The sequence below is a fragment of the Phlebotomus papatasi genome, chromosome 3 (genome assembly GCF_024763615.1).
Source record: "Phlebotomus papatasi isolate M1 chromosome 3, Ppap_2.1, whole genome shotgun sequence".
Lineage (NCBI taxonomy): Eukaryota > Metazoa > Arthropoda > Insecta > Diptera > Psychodidae > Phlebotomus > Phlebotomus papatasi.
The window spans coordinates 69029893-69047146 of record NC_077224.1 but is presented as its reverse complement, the minus strand read 5'-3'; the positions used below and the strand labels follow the sequence as shown (position 1 = coordinate 69047146).

The 17254-nt window shown below is 32.7% G+C and overlaps 1 protein-coding gene across 19 annotated transcripts in view; it reads left to right on the top strand.

Moving 5' to 3' along the window:
* Window positions 1-11885, top strand: part of LOC129808116 (afadin) — a 118122-nt gene extending 106237 nt beyond the window's left edge. For 18 of the 19 annotated variants that reach the window (XM_055857850.1, XM_055857854.1, XM_055857842.1 and 15 more), the window contains 3 exons: window positions 5260-6372; window positions 6448-6563; window positions 10953-11885. In XM_055857850.1, coding sequence (XP_055713825.1) covers window positions 5260-6372; window positions 6448-6563; window positions 10953-11139 — 1416 coding nt within the window. In that variant the 3' untranslated portion in view covers window positions 11140-11885. The remainder of the gene's footprint in view (window positions 1-5259; window positions 6373-6447; window positions 6564-10952) is intronic. The other variant, XM_055857846.1, reaches the window with a different exon arrangement.
* Window positions 11886-17254: the final 5369 nt, after the last annotated feature.

The following is a 17254-nucleotide window of genomic DNA, read 5'->3' as shown; positions in this document are numbered from 1 at the left end:
CTTTATTTGATTTTTTTGTGTTAAAAACGGGAATTAGGTTTTACTAAAAAACTTTTTGGTACTTGGCAAGTTTTCTCATTAACCAACTGTGGCGCTGCAATCTCAATATTTTTTTTTTGTTTTCAATGCTTAAAATGTTCAATTATGACCAGCGCACAATAACTTTTGTTTGTAAACGTGTTTTCAAAATTTCCCATGAGAATGAGCGAGATGACTAGACGTAGATCTCATTTACTCTCATTTAAATGTCAAAAACATGTTTACTAAACAAAAGTTATTGTGCGTTGGCCATTATGCTTGGAATTTTGAAAACTTTTTTTTCCATCACATTTTTCAGTTTTCATTTTACAATGAGAGATCTGAAAAAAAAAATTAAAAATCCTCTGATATAAAAATCTAATGAACAGTAGCTTGAAATGTGAGGTTATGTTGAGTTTAACCGAAAAAAAAAGATTTCTTTTCAAGTAGGGGAAGTGCTCATAATTTTGGACAGTCTGCATATAAGCATCGATATCCTAAGTTTGAAGTGCGATATTTTCAATACTAATTGACTTTTTTTGTTACTCTCTTTTCAGAAGGATTGTTTAGAAACTTGGCAAGCTATTTATCATCTCATTTTTACTAAAATTAGTTTTAATACGTTTAAAAATGAATTGATACGTAGAGGTGAATTTGACTCTTATTTTGGACAACTTGGTTATTAATTTTTACAACTTGTCTGTAAATTTGGACAGATAATCCGCCTCAACAGGATGCCCATTGTTCTTCATTTTATGAACCAATCTTACCAAGTCCTCTTCCTGGTCATGTAAGGGAAACGTGGAATGTCACAAGAAGCCCAGAAACTTTCCATATCATTCATTAAAGTGAGATGACTTCGGTACTCCAAGTACGTGCGGATTCGCTCATTCCCTGCCCTTTCCGGGAGCCTTTCAAGGCATTTCTCGCTACATCTCTTTCGTAGAGATGATGCTCCTTTGTTTCTCCAGGCATTTGTTCAACCTAGTCATCACAAAAGCTAAAACTTCACGAAATTTCGTGAGAAAAACACCTGTCCAAAATAAGAATCATCACCTCACTGGTGAATGTCTTAAAAAATTTCCCATTTTTCACACGAAAAATATAATTCACAAGGCAAATCTCACTTCAGGTCAAATGTACAAATCATCAGTAACGTGAATCAACACAATATTCAATAATATCACTCAAAAAAACCGAAGAAACATTGTTAGTACTTCACTACAGCTAAATAAGAACTGAAGTAAACACGAAGTTCTGTCATATTTCTCGTAAGCAATTGCTCACACTGAATTTTCAACAAAGCAATTTCAACTCAAATCATATTCAAAATTTAACGTATTTAGTGTTAAAATCTTCCAAAAAGAACAAATATTTAGATAGAATTCATTATTCATCAAATATTGGAATAAAAATCCATCATTTTAATCAATTTATTTTTAGTGTCCAATGTTATCCTCAAAGTGTCCAAAATAAGAAACTGGACAAAATTATAAGCATTTCCCCTACTCTAAAAAATATTTCTTGTGCGAGATTATGGAATTTCCCCAACTTAATCTTCGTCTTAGAAATTCAGAAATATCGTTCACCAAATATTAACAGGTTATGTAATTTCGTACAGAAACCTCATTTTTTTTTACTTTGTTTATTCATTCCTAGGTTTTCCTCATTCAATTCATTGAATGAGGAAATATGGCTATATGCCATTTAATTCGTTGAATGGAAATATGGAAATTCATGAAATGAAGAAAATGACTTCGTTTTTTCTTTATTTGTTCATCTAGAATTTTAGGTTATGTTTGATCTAACCTCAATAAAGAACGTAATCTCATGACAGAAAATATCATATCATGTGTCTTTAAATAAGAATTTAACAATAATTTCTGAATTTAGAAAGTCATTGAAAAGCAATTTAAATTGTCGGAATCTATTAAATTTTTGAGGTTAGGAATTTATTATTTTAAAATTTAATTAAATTTGATGAATTTTCGGATACTTACAGTAAGCTCTCACTCAATCGGGTGAAAAATGTTGTTGACAATTTTTACGATTAATTATGAAGCTAATTCACACAAATTCGCTGTAGTTCCTCTTATTTTATCATGATTCTTTATAATTGAGGGGTTTTTGTGGAATTTACAACGACTTTGACGCCCAAATGTTTCGATAATTTGGATGACATTTTGCCCCATATGCCCGATTGAAAGAGAGTCTACTGTAGTTCCTTTTTTGTGGCATTTGATATGCAAAAACTAGTCAAATTTTCAGATTAAGACATTATGTTACATAAAAAGTCATGTCCTGAATTTTTGAGGTTAGGAGTAACATAACCTAAAACTTTCCGAATCGGATCAAATTAAACAATCAGGTTCATTATACAATTATTTTCATATAATACTTTTTAGCTCAGATTCCTTACAATCTTTGTTTTTGTGGTCTGAGGTGAAATGTGCCCTCTTCAGATCGCGCCCAAACTTTGAGTAAAAACATTTTGATCAGACCTAAGACATTTCGATTAAAAAGGTGTGGCAAAGCCTCCTAAGTTTTGTGAAGAGCTCGAACTCGTGACTTAGACGCTATCCCTTAAAAGTACTTTTGCATCATTTGCCGTTTACCGGTTCTCAACCGATTTAAACCGATTTGTAAATCACTCGAAAGATCTCACAAGATAATTTTAAGAGTAATAAAATTGATTTTCAGACAAAAATACTTATCGGTTAATAACCGGTTCAGTACCGATTCACAACCGATTTGAACGGATTTATAAATCACTCAAAACATTGCCCAAAATACCTTAGGACTAAATATAATTGAAATTCGAATAAAAATTAGTTATCGGTTATAAACTGGTTCCTTATCGATTGAAACTGGTTCAGTTTTCTTGAAAATCCGAAGACCTTTCCAACGAGCTCAAATATGGCCCATTCGCCTGATAAATGCGAACACTAGAGCATTTTTTTAACCTTTGATCTTGAAAAACCGTTGTTAAAAATGTTTCAACGGTATTTTTACACATGGTGAATTGTCCGCACATGGTGAATTGTAGTAAAGTGACAACTTTAAGCACGTCGACCTTAATTTCGTGTTTTTGTATCATTCGATTGGCGATTTTTAAGAAATTATTATTTTTGCTCGCATCTTTTTAAATATGTAAAATGTTTAATTGGTAATGTTTGTTAAGCAGAGCATACCATTTTCCTTGTAACTTCTACAGTGTCTTTATAAATCAACAATATTTTTGTTGAGACAATGCAGACTATGCAGATTTCCTATGCAGAAATTCTGCCGAGAATCTGCAGATTTTCGCAAGAATTTCTGCCAAAAATCTGCAGATTTCCTATGCAGAAATTCTGCCGAAAATCTACAGAATTTGTCTAAATGTAATAGAATATACCGTTACAATTCAAAAAACCTCCGAGTAAAATCGGCAAGTAGAGCAATGATTTGACGGGGTAGAAAACTGAAGCCATAACCTCAAAATATTGAAAATTATTTGATAAGATTTCATCGTCATAGTTTATTTGTTTAAAGTGTACTTTGTTATAAACGATTGAAAATATTTATACCCTCTCTGTCATTTTGAAAAATTTCGAAATCTCAAAAAATGATTTCGTTTTTTTTTTTTGGCAAAATATTGTTACAGAATTTTAGGTTATGTGAACCATAACCTCTGAAATATAAAAAAAAACATTGTACTAGCAAGTCTATTTATATTTTGAATTGGGTTCTGGATACCGTTTTTTTAAAGCAATTTTGTTAAAAAAAAATAAGAATTCTTAGACAAAAACTTCAGAATATTCGTGATTATAATTTTTTTAAAGCTTTTTTCTTCAACAAGAAATAGAATCGATTGATTTTTTAATCTTGTATGTGTTCAAAAGAATGAAGAAGAAAGAGTTACAATGCTTTATTTGGTAAAAAGACGTTGAATTTTTATTTTGTTCTTTGCTACAAATTTATTTTTCAAGGTTAAGCTAAACATAACTTCTCATTAAGAAATGAATAAATTTGTGAGAAAATTGTGGCGCAGAAACTACCCAAATGACTGCAATAAAGTAGTTATACCTGATGAAAATTTAATGAGCAAATTTTGCTCAAAAATTTGCTCAATTCTCATTAATTTGCTCATTAATTATCAATCGTATTTATGGTATTTTAATCTATTTGAACCAATTTTTGTGACTCAAGTCCACTTTTTTATCACTAAATCAATCGATTTCTAAAAGCTCTTAACGAAAATTGCATATTTTAGGACACATATCAGCAACAATTAATGTTAATCACATTAAAATTTTAATGTGAAATTCTCTAGTGTGTTACCACAGGCTGATAAATTTTTCTATGAATAGTAATGGAAGTGGTTTCTATCTACTATTTAATTCTATACGTGGCTAATTCTGCCCCGGTCTCCCATACTAAATATCATGATTGATATTTTCGGTTTGATTTAAATGGGTTTTTAACCCTTTAACGACGAGACACTTTTTACGGACTGAAAAATCAAAATAAAAGAATTAAACTGGAATTTAACTGGTCAATGATAATAATATAATGTTTACGTAGAACTATTTCATAAATTATTGAAATATTACCTTTTCTAACCAATATTACACTGAGGAACTTGATATAATCACACAAGTTTTTACAAATAATTGAATATTTTATGCACAAATAAGCAAAACAAAGAGATATTCCAACCTCAAACCTTGAAAAATCCAACAGAGACGGATTCTGTGTTTTTTTTACCTCTATGGACGATTGGAACATATATGTCCCATGAAATTCAAGAAGCTTTCCTGAAAATACCAATTCATGATAATTTTCACTCTGAATAAAAATATTATGTGCAGTTATTGTATTTTATAGATCTGAAAGGGTTTTGCTTAAAAAAAAAATCGTAAATATAAAAAAAATCTAAAATTCATTGACCAATTCGAGAACTTGAAAATTCCACGTTTTTGAGTTTAAATATTAAAATATATACCTAATAGCTAGAGATTTGCAAAAAATACACTAGATTCCTACATCCTTCTACTTTATGATTATGTATAAATATTAGAAATAAGTATCCGTAAATTGTCAGGAAAAATAATTTCTTCTATGGGACACCGGTGTTCCAATCGTCCATAAAGGGTTAAGGGATCACTTCTTGTTTTTTTTTACTGACAATTTTGATATTTGAAAAATTAGTTTTTTATGAGGAAAGGAAATCAAATAAATTTAAATTCCCTAAATGCTCAGCACCATCGGCTACTGCCACCACCCGATGAGCAGCTGTCTCCTCCTCTTCCACCCTCCTCAACTCATCCTCTCTTCAAGCAGCAGCAGCAGCAGCAGCCGCAGTACGTAGCCAGCAATGCTGAACCTCCCAAGGTGGCTTACTACCCAATGGGCAACAATGGCGCCAATAAGGCCTTTCCGGGCGGCTCCACAAATCCCTGGGAGCGGGAAGAGCGTGAGAAGGAGCAGGAAATGCGTCGGGAGCACATGAGACAGTGGCGAGATCAGCAAATCAATGAACTTTCTGGCCAGGCTCATCGGACGCCGCAGCAGGAGGAGCAACTGAAGACGTTGGTGCTGGAGCGGGATTTCGAGCGAAGAGCTCAGGAGATGGAGGAACATGAAGAGGAGCCAGATTTGGGCGGGAATGCAAAGGCAGGAGCAGGAGTAACTTCCCAAATGGGCGAAAGTCATCTGCCCTCGGAGGCAACAGTGATGCAACCCAAGAGCATCCTCAAGCACAATAATGCAGCAAGGCTGGAGGCACCACAGAATGAGGGTCGTGGGAATCTTCTGATCAGTGGAAGTGTTCCAAATTCTCCGTCGAAGCAGACAAAATCCGCAAGTTTTGCCGATCAAGCAATTCATGAGAACAATTCGGCTGCTTTGATGTTGTCCAAGGAAATGTCACATTTGCACGTCAGTGAAGTTTCTCCAGGAGGAGGAGGAGGAGGTTCGAATTTTGAGCAGATGCAGAGTCCAGTGGATCCAGGTGATGCTTCCCGGGAGAATTTTGAGGTGACGTCAAATGGAGGACCACCACCGCCTCCGGAGCGCAATAGTTCGTACATTGTGATGTCACAGCAACAGCAAAAACTCCGAAACAGTCAGAATTTGCCACAGAAGCCACCAGGGCATCTGGATTTGGGCAAAAAACCACCAATTCCCAGTCATTTGGCCACAAATAACAACTTCACTCCGCCCAGTTCCACTGTGGCGCCCATTTCTGCCATAAATTTCAATCGGGACAACAAAAGGGTCTCCTTCCACGATGAAGAGAACAATGTGGTAGCGGGAGCGGCATCGCTGATGCCAGAACAGGCAGATCTTGAGATTATCCGGGAGGATCCCAATGTGAGTGTAACCCCGTGAAGATTTCATTCACCAAACGGACTTTTTGTTTGAACATATTTTCTCTTTTTCGTTCAGAAATTCATTCAAGACACAACAGCTCTGCTGCAGACACCAACAACTCCGGAGAATGAGTCTTGGAATTCGCCGATTCAGCAGACTCCGGGTGTTATTGGTGCTCAGGAAGTTTATCGGTAAGTTGAGATTCTTTAGCTAAGATTCCTTGTTTTATGTTTCAAAGAGGTTTCAAAGAGGTTTCAAAGGTTTCAAAGAAGTTTTCAAAATCTCAGTTACAGTAGAGCCTCGCTATAGGCCATACAGTAGACTCTCGCTCAATCGGCTCTCTTTCAGTCGGCCGAAAAATTTTGTTGACAATTTTCACGTTTGATTTTAATGCAAATTTACTCAAATTCGCTGAAGTTCTTATTTTATCGTGATTCTTAATAATTGAGCGCTTTTTGTGGAATTTACAAAGGCTTTGATGCCCAAATCTATCGATAAACTGGATGACATTTCGCCCCATATTCCCGAATGAGAGAGAGAGCCCCATAGCAAAAGAAAGCGGAATAGGAATAACAAGCGAAAAATTCTTCGGAACTTTCCACTGTTTTTCCTTAAAAAATTCCATAAGAATTTTCCATAATACGTTCCAAGGAAAATTTAATGGATTTATGCTGGATTTTTTATATAGATTACAATACATCCATGGAAATGCTCGTGGAATTTATGTGGATTTTTCCACCAAAATAAAATGGAGAAAAAATGAAGCTGTCACATGCACCTCATGATTTTACTGACGAATATTAAAGAAATAGCAAAGATTACGAGGATTATAATATGTTTTACTAAAACAGCAATAACGAATTAACACTTTGAGCAATAAAAAAATATTTTATAAAAAAAATTTATTTTTCCTAAAATATATATTAAATAACATAAAAACAGTATTATTTTATGTTGGCGGCCTATTTAATGTATAATCACTTCACTATTATCTACACGAAACGCAGTGTCGCATAATTAATTATATTATAATTGCCACATGAATCACTAAAAATGTTTGCGGAAAGTTTGGAAACAAATTATCCATGTTATCACAACACCATTTCTTTTGTTTGACATTCGAAAAAAAAAAGTGGAAAAGACCATATAAAACCCTATGGAAGGATAGTGGAAATTTCCATATGATTTTTCCAGCTTATCCCGCGGACGTTTCACGTGTGAGTTTCCATATAAATGTTCCATGGAACACCGCGGAATTTAACGCTGGAATTCCAGCATATCGTATTTGAAATTCCATGGAGAGCTAAGATTCAAATGGAGTTACCGGCACCAAATTCCATAGGAAAACTTAGTGGAATTTTTGCGTCAAATTCCGGCGAATTTTGCAATTTGGACGCAAGTTTTCCACTGGAATTTCCACAGAATTTTACTATGGGGAGTCTACTGTATATAAAAAATCCAGCATAAATCCATTGAATTTTCCTTGGAACGTATTATGGAAAATTCCTATGGAATTTTTTAAGGAAAAATAGTGGAAAATTCCGAGGAATTTTTCGCTTGTTATTCCTATTCCGCTTTCTTTTGCTATGGGGTCGTATCATATTTTCCACGCGATTTTCTTGAAAAATTATGTAAATTAGTGTTTGTATTTTTATTATTTTTCTGTCATTTTATTATTCTTAAAACAATATTTTGTGGCAATCTACAAAGGGCCATCGAAACTGCGATTAGAAAATAACTATGTAGAACTCGACATTAATTTTTTTTTTCAAATATTGAAATTGTGAAACAAATACTAAAATTCCTTTATTTATGTTTTTGCCTTCCGTATTCAAGTCATGAAAGCTTTTCTTTCAGGATGTGATTGATTTTTTGGACTCCAGTCTGTTGAAATTTTTCCATTCAGAAGTTTTTTTCTCGCTCGTATGTCTCGGATGATTTTTCAACTTGAAGAATATGAAACCCTGTCGGGGTTTCTTGTGATGGTTTTCGATTTTGAAGCCGATTATAAGAACACGAAGTTTTCGGGATTCGGGAGCAGCAATTCGTCTTCCGGAAGCCTCCTCTCTCACCGAGAAAAATGTGGATGGTAAAATTTACCATCCTCCATACAAAATTCTAATGGCCGGATAGTAAAAAAGTCACCCAGCAAACGCGATATTAAATTGGACTGTCAAAAATTGTAGAATCTATTGCATGGATAGTAAATTCTAATATCCGGATGGTAAATTCTAATATCCCCGGATGTTAGATTTTACTAGCCGGATGGTAAATTTTACTGGCAGGATAGTAAATTTTACTAGCCGGATATTAGAATGAAAAATGTCGGAAAAATTTATTTTTCCTTATTTTCATTGCTTTTTGGCCATTGTTTGAGGGCTTGGGGCCCTTCTTGGATGATATTCTCTGTATTTCAAGCCATTTTGGTGCGTGAAAATTGACGACTGCGCCGAGATTTGAACACGCGACCTTTGTGATGACAGTCCAGCATCTTCCAGCTGCGCCACGAATTGCTATAATGTATTCAAAGCATATCGGGAACGGTTGAATCGACACCCACGATATTCCAAAATGACATTCTAACAGTAGGATGGCAAATTTTACTGGCTTGGATGGCAATTTTAATCCAAATTACTATCCTCCGTTAAAATTTACTGTCTTCTAGTTAAATTTTAACATCTAATATGCGGCCAGTAAAATTTACTTCCCGGATATTAGAATCTAAGAGAGGTCAAGGTAAAATCTAAATGAGGATAGTAAATTTTACCATCCGGCTGTTAGAATTTACTATCCATAGGATAGTAAATTTTAAAATGTCAAGATGGTAGATTCTAAAGGAAAGTTTCTATGGAGGATGGTATTTTCTACTATCTTTTGAGAAATCTTTGTAGAATTTAAAGACACGATTTGTAGAAAATACCATCCAAATTTTTCTCGGTGTATCCAAGACTTGCTCTTGCCTTGCTCTAACATCGATGTGAATAATTGTTGACAAAGTGAGAGGTTCTACAATATTTAACTTTCAGAGACCTTCTATAAATTTAGAGGTATCGGAGCTGAATGTCTTCTATGGGAAAACTGTAGTCCTTCCTAAGTGAAATCTATTATATGCTGAAGAGAGTACATTAATATTTAGTTTAGTTTAGTTTATATGATTTTTCAAAAGTTGCCTTTTAGGTCATTTTTGAGAAATGTTAGTTTGATTTTGTTTCTCTGCTCCCAAGGATTTTCTGAAAAAATATCACATAATTTTCAAGTTGAAGCACAACTACTTACCTTTCAAACGGATGTCCATTTATTAAGTTCTGTACATTAGAACCGGAGGAATAATTGATAATATGAGACAAAATAGCAAAAACAAAAAAATTAATTAAAGAAAATTGTGACGTAGGGTGGAGTCTACACTTATGGATGCTATACACTTATGGACAGCGTGAAAGAATCTTAAGTTTTTACGTAAAACAGATTTCGGAAAGTTATAAAATTATTAGTTTATGTTGTAATTAACACTTTTTTTGATTTTTCAAAAATCTGTTTAGTGTAATAACTTATTTTTTTTTACGTCGTCCATAAGTGTATACAACATCCATAAGTGTAGATTCCACCCTATAGGAGAAAAACCAGAACAGATTCTTGATCAGGGGACTCGACTCTACCAAACGTACCATGTGAGATCCGTGTGCCAAAAAAAAGTTGTCAATTTGTTGCATAGTGTAATATTTTGCATATTTTACGGCGTTTTCGTAACTTATTCAAAAGAAGTCTCCTGAGACAATGCAAATTTCTGTAAGCATAAAGCCGTTTCACGCGCTTTTTCTCGGTTCTGTAAATACACTCTCAGTCCCGGCGTTAAGTCCTTCGGGATTATGCACCTGACGGAATTATGCACATACAATTATGCAAGTTTGCCTACCATTGGGGGTCAATTTATGAACTTATTTTCGAAATACGCCTGAATGTATACTATTTTGCGACGCGGGAAATTTGAAAGCATTTTGCTACTTTTTCAGAATAAAACTTTAATTTCTTTTATTAAGGTAATTGTTTTTTTTTTTAAATATTCTAACCATTTATTGAAGAACTCTGGCCAAAAAGTACTGTTTGTTAATGTATTTCTATTAAACAGTTGAATTTTTTTTTTGAACTACTTTTACTCCGCGCGAAATTCGTTCTACGGCCGATTTATTCAAAAAAAGCCCCTAACGTGTATGAAAATTTTCTTGATAATGCCATTTCGCGCGTTTTTTCTATCCCGAAAATGTGCATAATGCCGGGATCTAGTGTATGCATAATTCAGGGACTCCTTGTATATAAATGCTCTCTTTTTGAATTCGAGCAGTAAAAATATGAAAAACAGCCTGAAATATTTCCAAAATGACGACTTCCTTTCCCTGAAATGTTCTGTCAGTACTAGTTCTGCCCTCTCTCAGTGGACGCAGGAAAAATACTGTTTGTCATTAATCAGTATTTAACAAAGCTTTTAGCTTTTTGGTGCTAATTTTGTTCTTTTTTGTTTCTCTACATTGTACGGATTCTCCTGTTTTTAAATTTATTCTGTGATGGCTAAATTTGAATTTCAGGGATCCCCGGACACGACGCCTAGCTGAGCAACAGCAGAAGAATCAAAAGAGCAACGATACAGTGCCAGAAAAATTGTCATTCAAGGAGAAGATGAAGATGTTTGCTCTTGAATCTGGTGAGAATCAGACGCCAAAGGATAAATTGAAGATATCAAGGGCTCAAAGGGACATTGATGCTGTTCACTGAGAAAAAGAAAATCATTGGGTAGAAGTGAGCAAGAAAAAAAAGAAAAAGAAGAAAGGAATGAGGAATATTGGATTGTAAGTAGATACAATAATTATGTTTATTTTTTATATAAATTTACTACACTTTAGTGAGACCACAATTGCATAAAATAATTATTGAGAAAAAACAAACATTATGATAACAATGAGAACAACTATATAACAATTAGGCAATTATACATATAGAGCTCCTATATATACATATTGCGTGTATTTCCAATTTAGAAGAAAAGTATATTTGTAATATTGTAATTATATTGGACTTGATAATTTTTTTTTTTAATCTTTTTCAAGTTTGTTTCATGTTTATTTCTTCGTTTTTTTTCGGGATGGGAATGAAAATATTTTGATATAATTGTTTCTATATATTTTTTTTCTTGAAGAATTGACGAAAAAATTATTAAATTTACAATTCAAGTTGATGAACCTATTGCAAGTGAATTTTATTGGACAAAAAACAGTGATTAATAAAAACAAATGAAATGACGAAGGTTTTGAGGAAGATATTTTAGGAGAAAATATTTAGGGAAAGTTACAGAATGTGAAGATATATTTAGAACAAGTTTGATATAATTACTAGTGAATCGATTGGACCAAAAGAAAAAAAAATGCTTTGTATTAAAAAAAAAAGACCACATATTTTATAAATGGAGCTTTTTTGTAAAATTTTTCCTTTAATCTTTTGAAATATAAAGATTTTCCATTTTATTTCCTATTCTAAAAATATTTTTTATCTTTAAAAAAAATATTATATAAAAATTATTTAGGTATTTTATGCAAAATAAATATAATCTCTAAGATGTTATCACTTTTTTCCATTACTTTTTTTTTACTATTATTCTGTTTTTTTTTTTTATAAATATTTCAAAAAGAACTTTAAAAAATGTATTATGGAAGTTATTTCCATTTAGAGATCTTATGAAGAAGATGCAAAAAAAAACTATTTTTAAAATATTCTTGTCTTATTTTTCGTATAAGGATTTATATTTTAATTTTTCTTCCTCTTCAAGTTTTAATTTTATTAAAAATATAAAGAAATTTTCCTCTCGAGGAAAAAAATAATAAATAAACATTTCAAGTAACTTTATACATATATACATTCAATATGATGATAAATAAAATTACTCTTATGAATGATGATGATATGAAACGTTGAAGATGAGGAAATTATTAGAGTTGTAAGTTAGAAGGATAGAGAGTTATAAAAGGTGAAAGAGGTCAACAAGAGAAAGAGAATATTATCGAAAAGAAATATTATTGAACAAAAATAAAAATTTTAGTGCTAAAATTTGTATTTTTTTCATATTGAAAATTTCTTCTTTAAGCATATTCCCATGTTCACAAGTTCACTTCGATGTCGGCGTTACTTCTGTTCGAAAATGAACCGAAATTCGGAAATAAACTTCAAATATGTTCCGCTTAAATGTGACACTCTTGTCATGGCTTCCTGATATATTTCAGGCTTAACCCTTTAAGGACGAATGGGACACCTGTGTCCCAAAATTAAAAACTAATTTTTCGGACTACTTAGAGGACAAAATAACTTTCTAAATAGTCAAAAAATTATTTTTGTTTTTGGGACATCGGTGTTCCACTCGTCCTTAATGGGTTAAGCACCTCTAGAGTTGGATTTATAAACTTCATTTGTCCTAGATACAATCAAGTGTCTTAAATAAGAACGAACAGTGTGAATCATAGTGCTTTTTTCAAGAGGTTTTTTGCCGCAGTTGCTGGAATCCTGGAAGAATTAGGGTGCTTCAAGGTGGAAAACGTTTGGTGTCAGTATATAGTAGATTCTCTTTCAATTGGGCATTTGGGGCAAAATGTCATGCGGTTTATCGATTTTGGGCGTCAAAGCCTTTGTAAATTCCACAAAAAGCCCTCAATTATAAAGGATCACGTAGGATCACGATAAAAAAGGAAGAACTACAGCGAATTTGAGCAAATTAGCTTCATAAAATTAAACATGAAAATTGTCAACACAGTATTTCGCCCTATTGAAAAAGAGCCGATTGAGCGAGAGTCTACTGTACTTTGATGAAAATGGTCAGTAAATAAGACAATTTAGTAAGTATTTAACGTTCTAGTGTTACTTCGCACAGATGAAATAGTCTGAGCATAAAATGACACTGGTAAAAATAAAGGATCAAATTGATCCAAACTTGATCCTTTTGCAAAGGATGAATTAAATTTCAAACTTTGAATGCACATTTATCACAATAGAACATGTTAATTTGATCCATCCTTTGCAAAAGGATCAGATTCGGATCAATTTAATCCTTTTGTTTTTACAAATGGATGTATCCACGAAATATGCGAAATATAAGACAGGGTAAACTTTGGAAAGTGGGACACTTCAGAAAAATTTTATTTTCAAACGCATTTTTAAGACGAATAAAAACTTTTTTTTACATTTTTTTTTTGCATCATGAGATACCTTGTGAAATATTCTAACAGAATCTTAACAGTGTTTCTACTTCTGTTTGGGCTCAGTGAGCCCAAACAGAAGTAGATTTTGATTCTCCAATAGTGTCTTGGATAAAAGGTAAATGGAACTCTATTTGCACAAAAAGTCGTTGAAGTTCGACGAATTCAAATCCAATTTCGAATTTTCATACTAAATTTTCGAACAAGATGGGGAAAATTTATCAAATATCACACTAGAAAGTTGGCAAAAGAATTACTCAATGCGTATGGAGTGATTAAATCAGAGGAGTGCAAGAACCGTTGAAACCGAATAAACGTCAAATGAAACACGTACGGCAATGGCCAAAACGCTACTTGAGCAAACTTATTTTGACGTTAATTCGGTTTCAACGGTTTTTTGCACACCTCTGGATTAAATACTGGGGAAAGAACAGTAAACGTCGTTGTTCTGTTTTTTTTCCTCACAACAATGTGAATACCGATACGTTTTGACACTTGAGCACTTCGAAATTCGAACAGGATGTACCTCATGGGAAAAATTATCAAATATCACACTAGAAAGCTGACAAAAGAGTTACAGTAGAGTCCCGCTATAAGCCATCGCTCTATAGTCCACAATTTATCGACCGTTGATTTCAAAACACTGATTTTAAGTTAGGTTATGATTTTTGCGACATGAAATTTTGTCATAATTATTTTAATATTTTTGGCAAATTTTATTGAGTAGTTGTGATAATTGTGATCCACAATGAAGAGAGCAAAGACAAGTACCACAATCGCAAAGAAAGTGGAAGCCGTCAAACAATTTCAATACTAAAAGTCGTTGATAATTAAAAAAAAATGACATAGACTATAGTGCGACCCAAGTGTCAAATCTGGAACCAAATATGGACTATAGCGAGACTCTACTGTACTCAGTAGAGTAACTTTTAAATATAATATATATCTTATAAGTATCGAGAAGTAAGAAAGTCTCTTTTGGATCATCAAATAGATTTTCGAATGGCTTTTCTACTTACAAAACTCTACTTCTGTACGGAAAGAATACATGGACAGCTCTTTCTCGTGGGTTCGAGCACTCCGTCAATTTGGGATGCTTTGCTGTTTCTTAATATTAGTGCTTCTAGCGGTAGTTTACCAACTGGTGATGACGTAGTTTTAGAGGTTATGTCAAAAATCATCTTCGAGACTCGCGCCAAAATCTCATGCGAATACTTTTCTGTAAAATATTTGGAATAAATCAAAATTATTAGTTTAATTGTGAATAATAATGACTATTTTTATCAATTAAACTAATATTTGATGTAGTTTCTGTTTTTCTTATAGTTTTTTGCCACAAAATTCTACCGGGCAAAAATTATTGCTGCGAAACCCGGCAGACCATACATCATTATAAGCAAATCACAAATGTCTCACTCAGAACATTCAATAATCATATCGCACATTGAATATTACAATGGCGGATGTCAGATTTCAGCATTTTTCAGGAGACGGCCTCAAAAACTAAATTTCATAATATTTTCTTATTTTCATTTACAAATTTTAAAGATTGTTTGTATATGATTCCACTGGATAGAGCACATATGTGGAACTCGAAATATTGGACTTTTATTACCCAAAAATATAGTTATTTAAAAAATTAAAAAATGATCCGTCACTTTTACACTTATGCGGCAAAATTGCCAAAATTATACGTCACTGTAATACTAAAAATCCAGACAAGGATTTTAAGGTACGCCTCTTGTTTAGTAATTTAAATTTTAATAGAATTATTTTTTATTGGATTTCAACAATATTTCTTTTGTTGTTCGACCATAAATTAATTTTAAAAATCATAGACCCATTGAAATTAAAAATAAATAATGAAAAGTTGTGTATTTTATTTATATTTTTTTTTATTTGCCCATGAATCCATTTCATTTCTTCAGATCTCTGTGTACTCTATATACAAATGACATTTTTTATATAAAAAAGTCAAGTTTCGAATATTTACTTTTACAATATAGTCAAGATTTTGATAAAATATGTGGAGCTTTTTTGGAATAAGATTTCCCTCACACAAAGAAATAAGATCACGTTTCTTTGTGTCTTTTAGAGGCAGTGGTCCATTGTAAACCTTTTTCCATCTTGCAATTTCTTTCTAAAAAACAATCCACTGCACTGCACGAGAGAACTATGTAGATTGTTGTCACTGTTTATTCCTCGAAATGTCAAAAAATGAATGCCGTTTAGTGATACAGTGGCGTAGGATTCATGGTCAGTGGAATAGTGGCGTATGATTCCTCAGATAACGCCATTGTAACACTAAAAACACTCAGAGAAATAATTATACGCCATTTTTATACTATTTTTGTTCTGCAAGCTTGACAAATACTCAAAATTATGAAAAATATTTCTAACAAAGTTGTTGAGATTATTAAATATAATGAATATTTAATAAATTTCCTATCAGAAAACAGCAATATCTCAAAATTGACAAAAACCAAGATCCGCCGTTGTAATATTCAATGTGCGATATGTTCTTTGGAAAAACTCAAAATAAGTAAAACAATGTATGTAAAATAAAGTAGTATGAGTTTTTTCAGAAAATTTTATTTAACTTTCAAGAGGTATTCAGAAAATAAATTTAAGGTGAAATTTGAATTTTCAAATTATGGTTCGTTCAGTACTATTTTACGACTACAGTAGAGTCTCGCTATAGTCCATATTTGGTTTCAAATTTGACACTTGGGTCGCACTATAGTCCATGTAATTTTTTAAAATTATCAACGACTTTTAGTATTGAAATTGCTCGACGGCTTCCACTTTCTTTGCGATTGTGGTACTTGTCTTTGCTCTCTTCATTGTGGATCACAATTATCACAACTACTTAATAAAGTTTGCCAAAAATATTAAAATAATTATGAATTTCGCATACTAAAAAACATAACCCAACTTAAAATCAGTGTTTTGAAATCAACGGTCGATAAATTGTGGACTATAGAGCGATGGCTTATAGCGAGACTCTAATGTATATATTTTGGATCTTATATTACTGAATTTTTATCAATTATTTTCACATTTATAAGTATTTTGTGTTTTTTTTTTAAACCAATTTTCATGCCCCGAAACCTATTAAATGTCATTACCTGATGAAGTTTGGCCAACAAAGAGAATTCATTCAGACATAATTGGCATTTTCTCGTCTTTGGAAAGTTTTTTTTAATATTGCAATACTTGATAGATAAATATTATATTTACCATTAGAACATGAGCTAGTCATTTAAAAAAAAAATGAGTTGTTTTTTATCCTAACCATTCGAACGCTCTAACACTAAAATTAAGCTCAATTGATGCCATTGGGACCGAACTTTTGATAAAGCGAAAAAGGGAGATCTTCAAAATGGTGAAGAAATGGTAGGGTAGGGGAAGTAGGGAGTTAATGCACCAAGTTGCAATTTTTACCCGATATTTGCCGAAAACTGCAAATCGACATCTCTTTATTTCGTGGTCCGATCTTAAAAGAATCTGCGAGCGAATCTGCTGAAAATACCTCATCCTCAAATCTAAACCGGGCCGCAAGAAATCGATAAATCCGGTTGTCCGTTGTTTCGACTAGATGTTCAATGAGATTGATTCATTTGTAGCTTCTTTTTATTCTCTGCAACAAG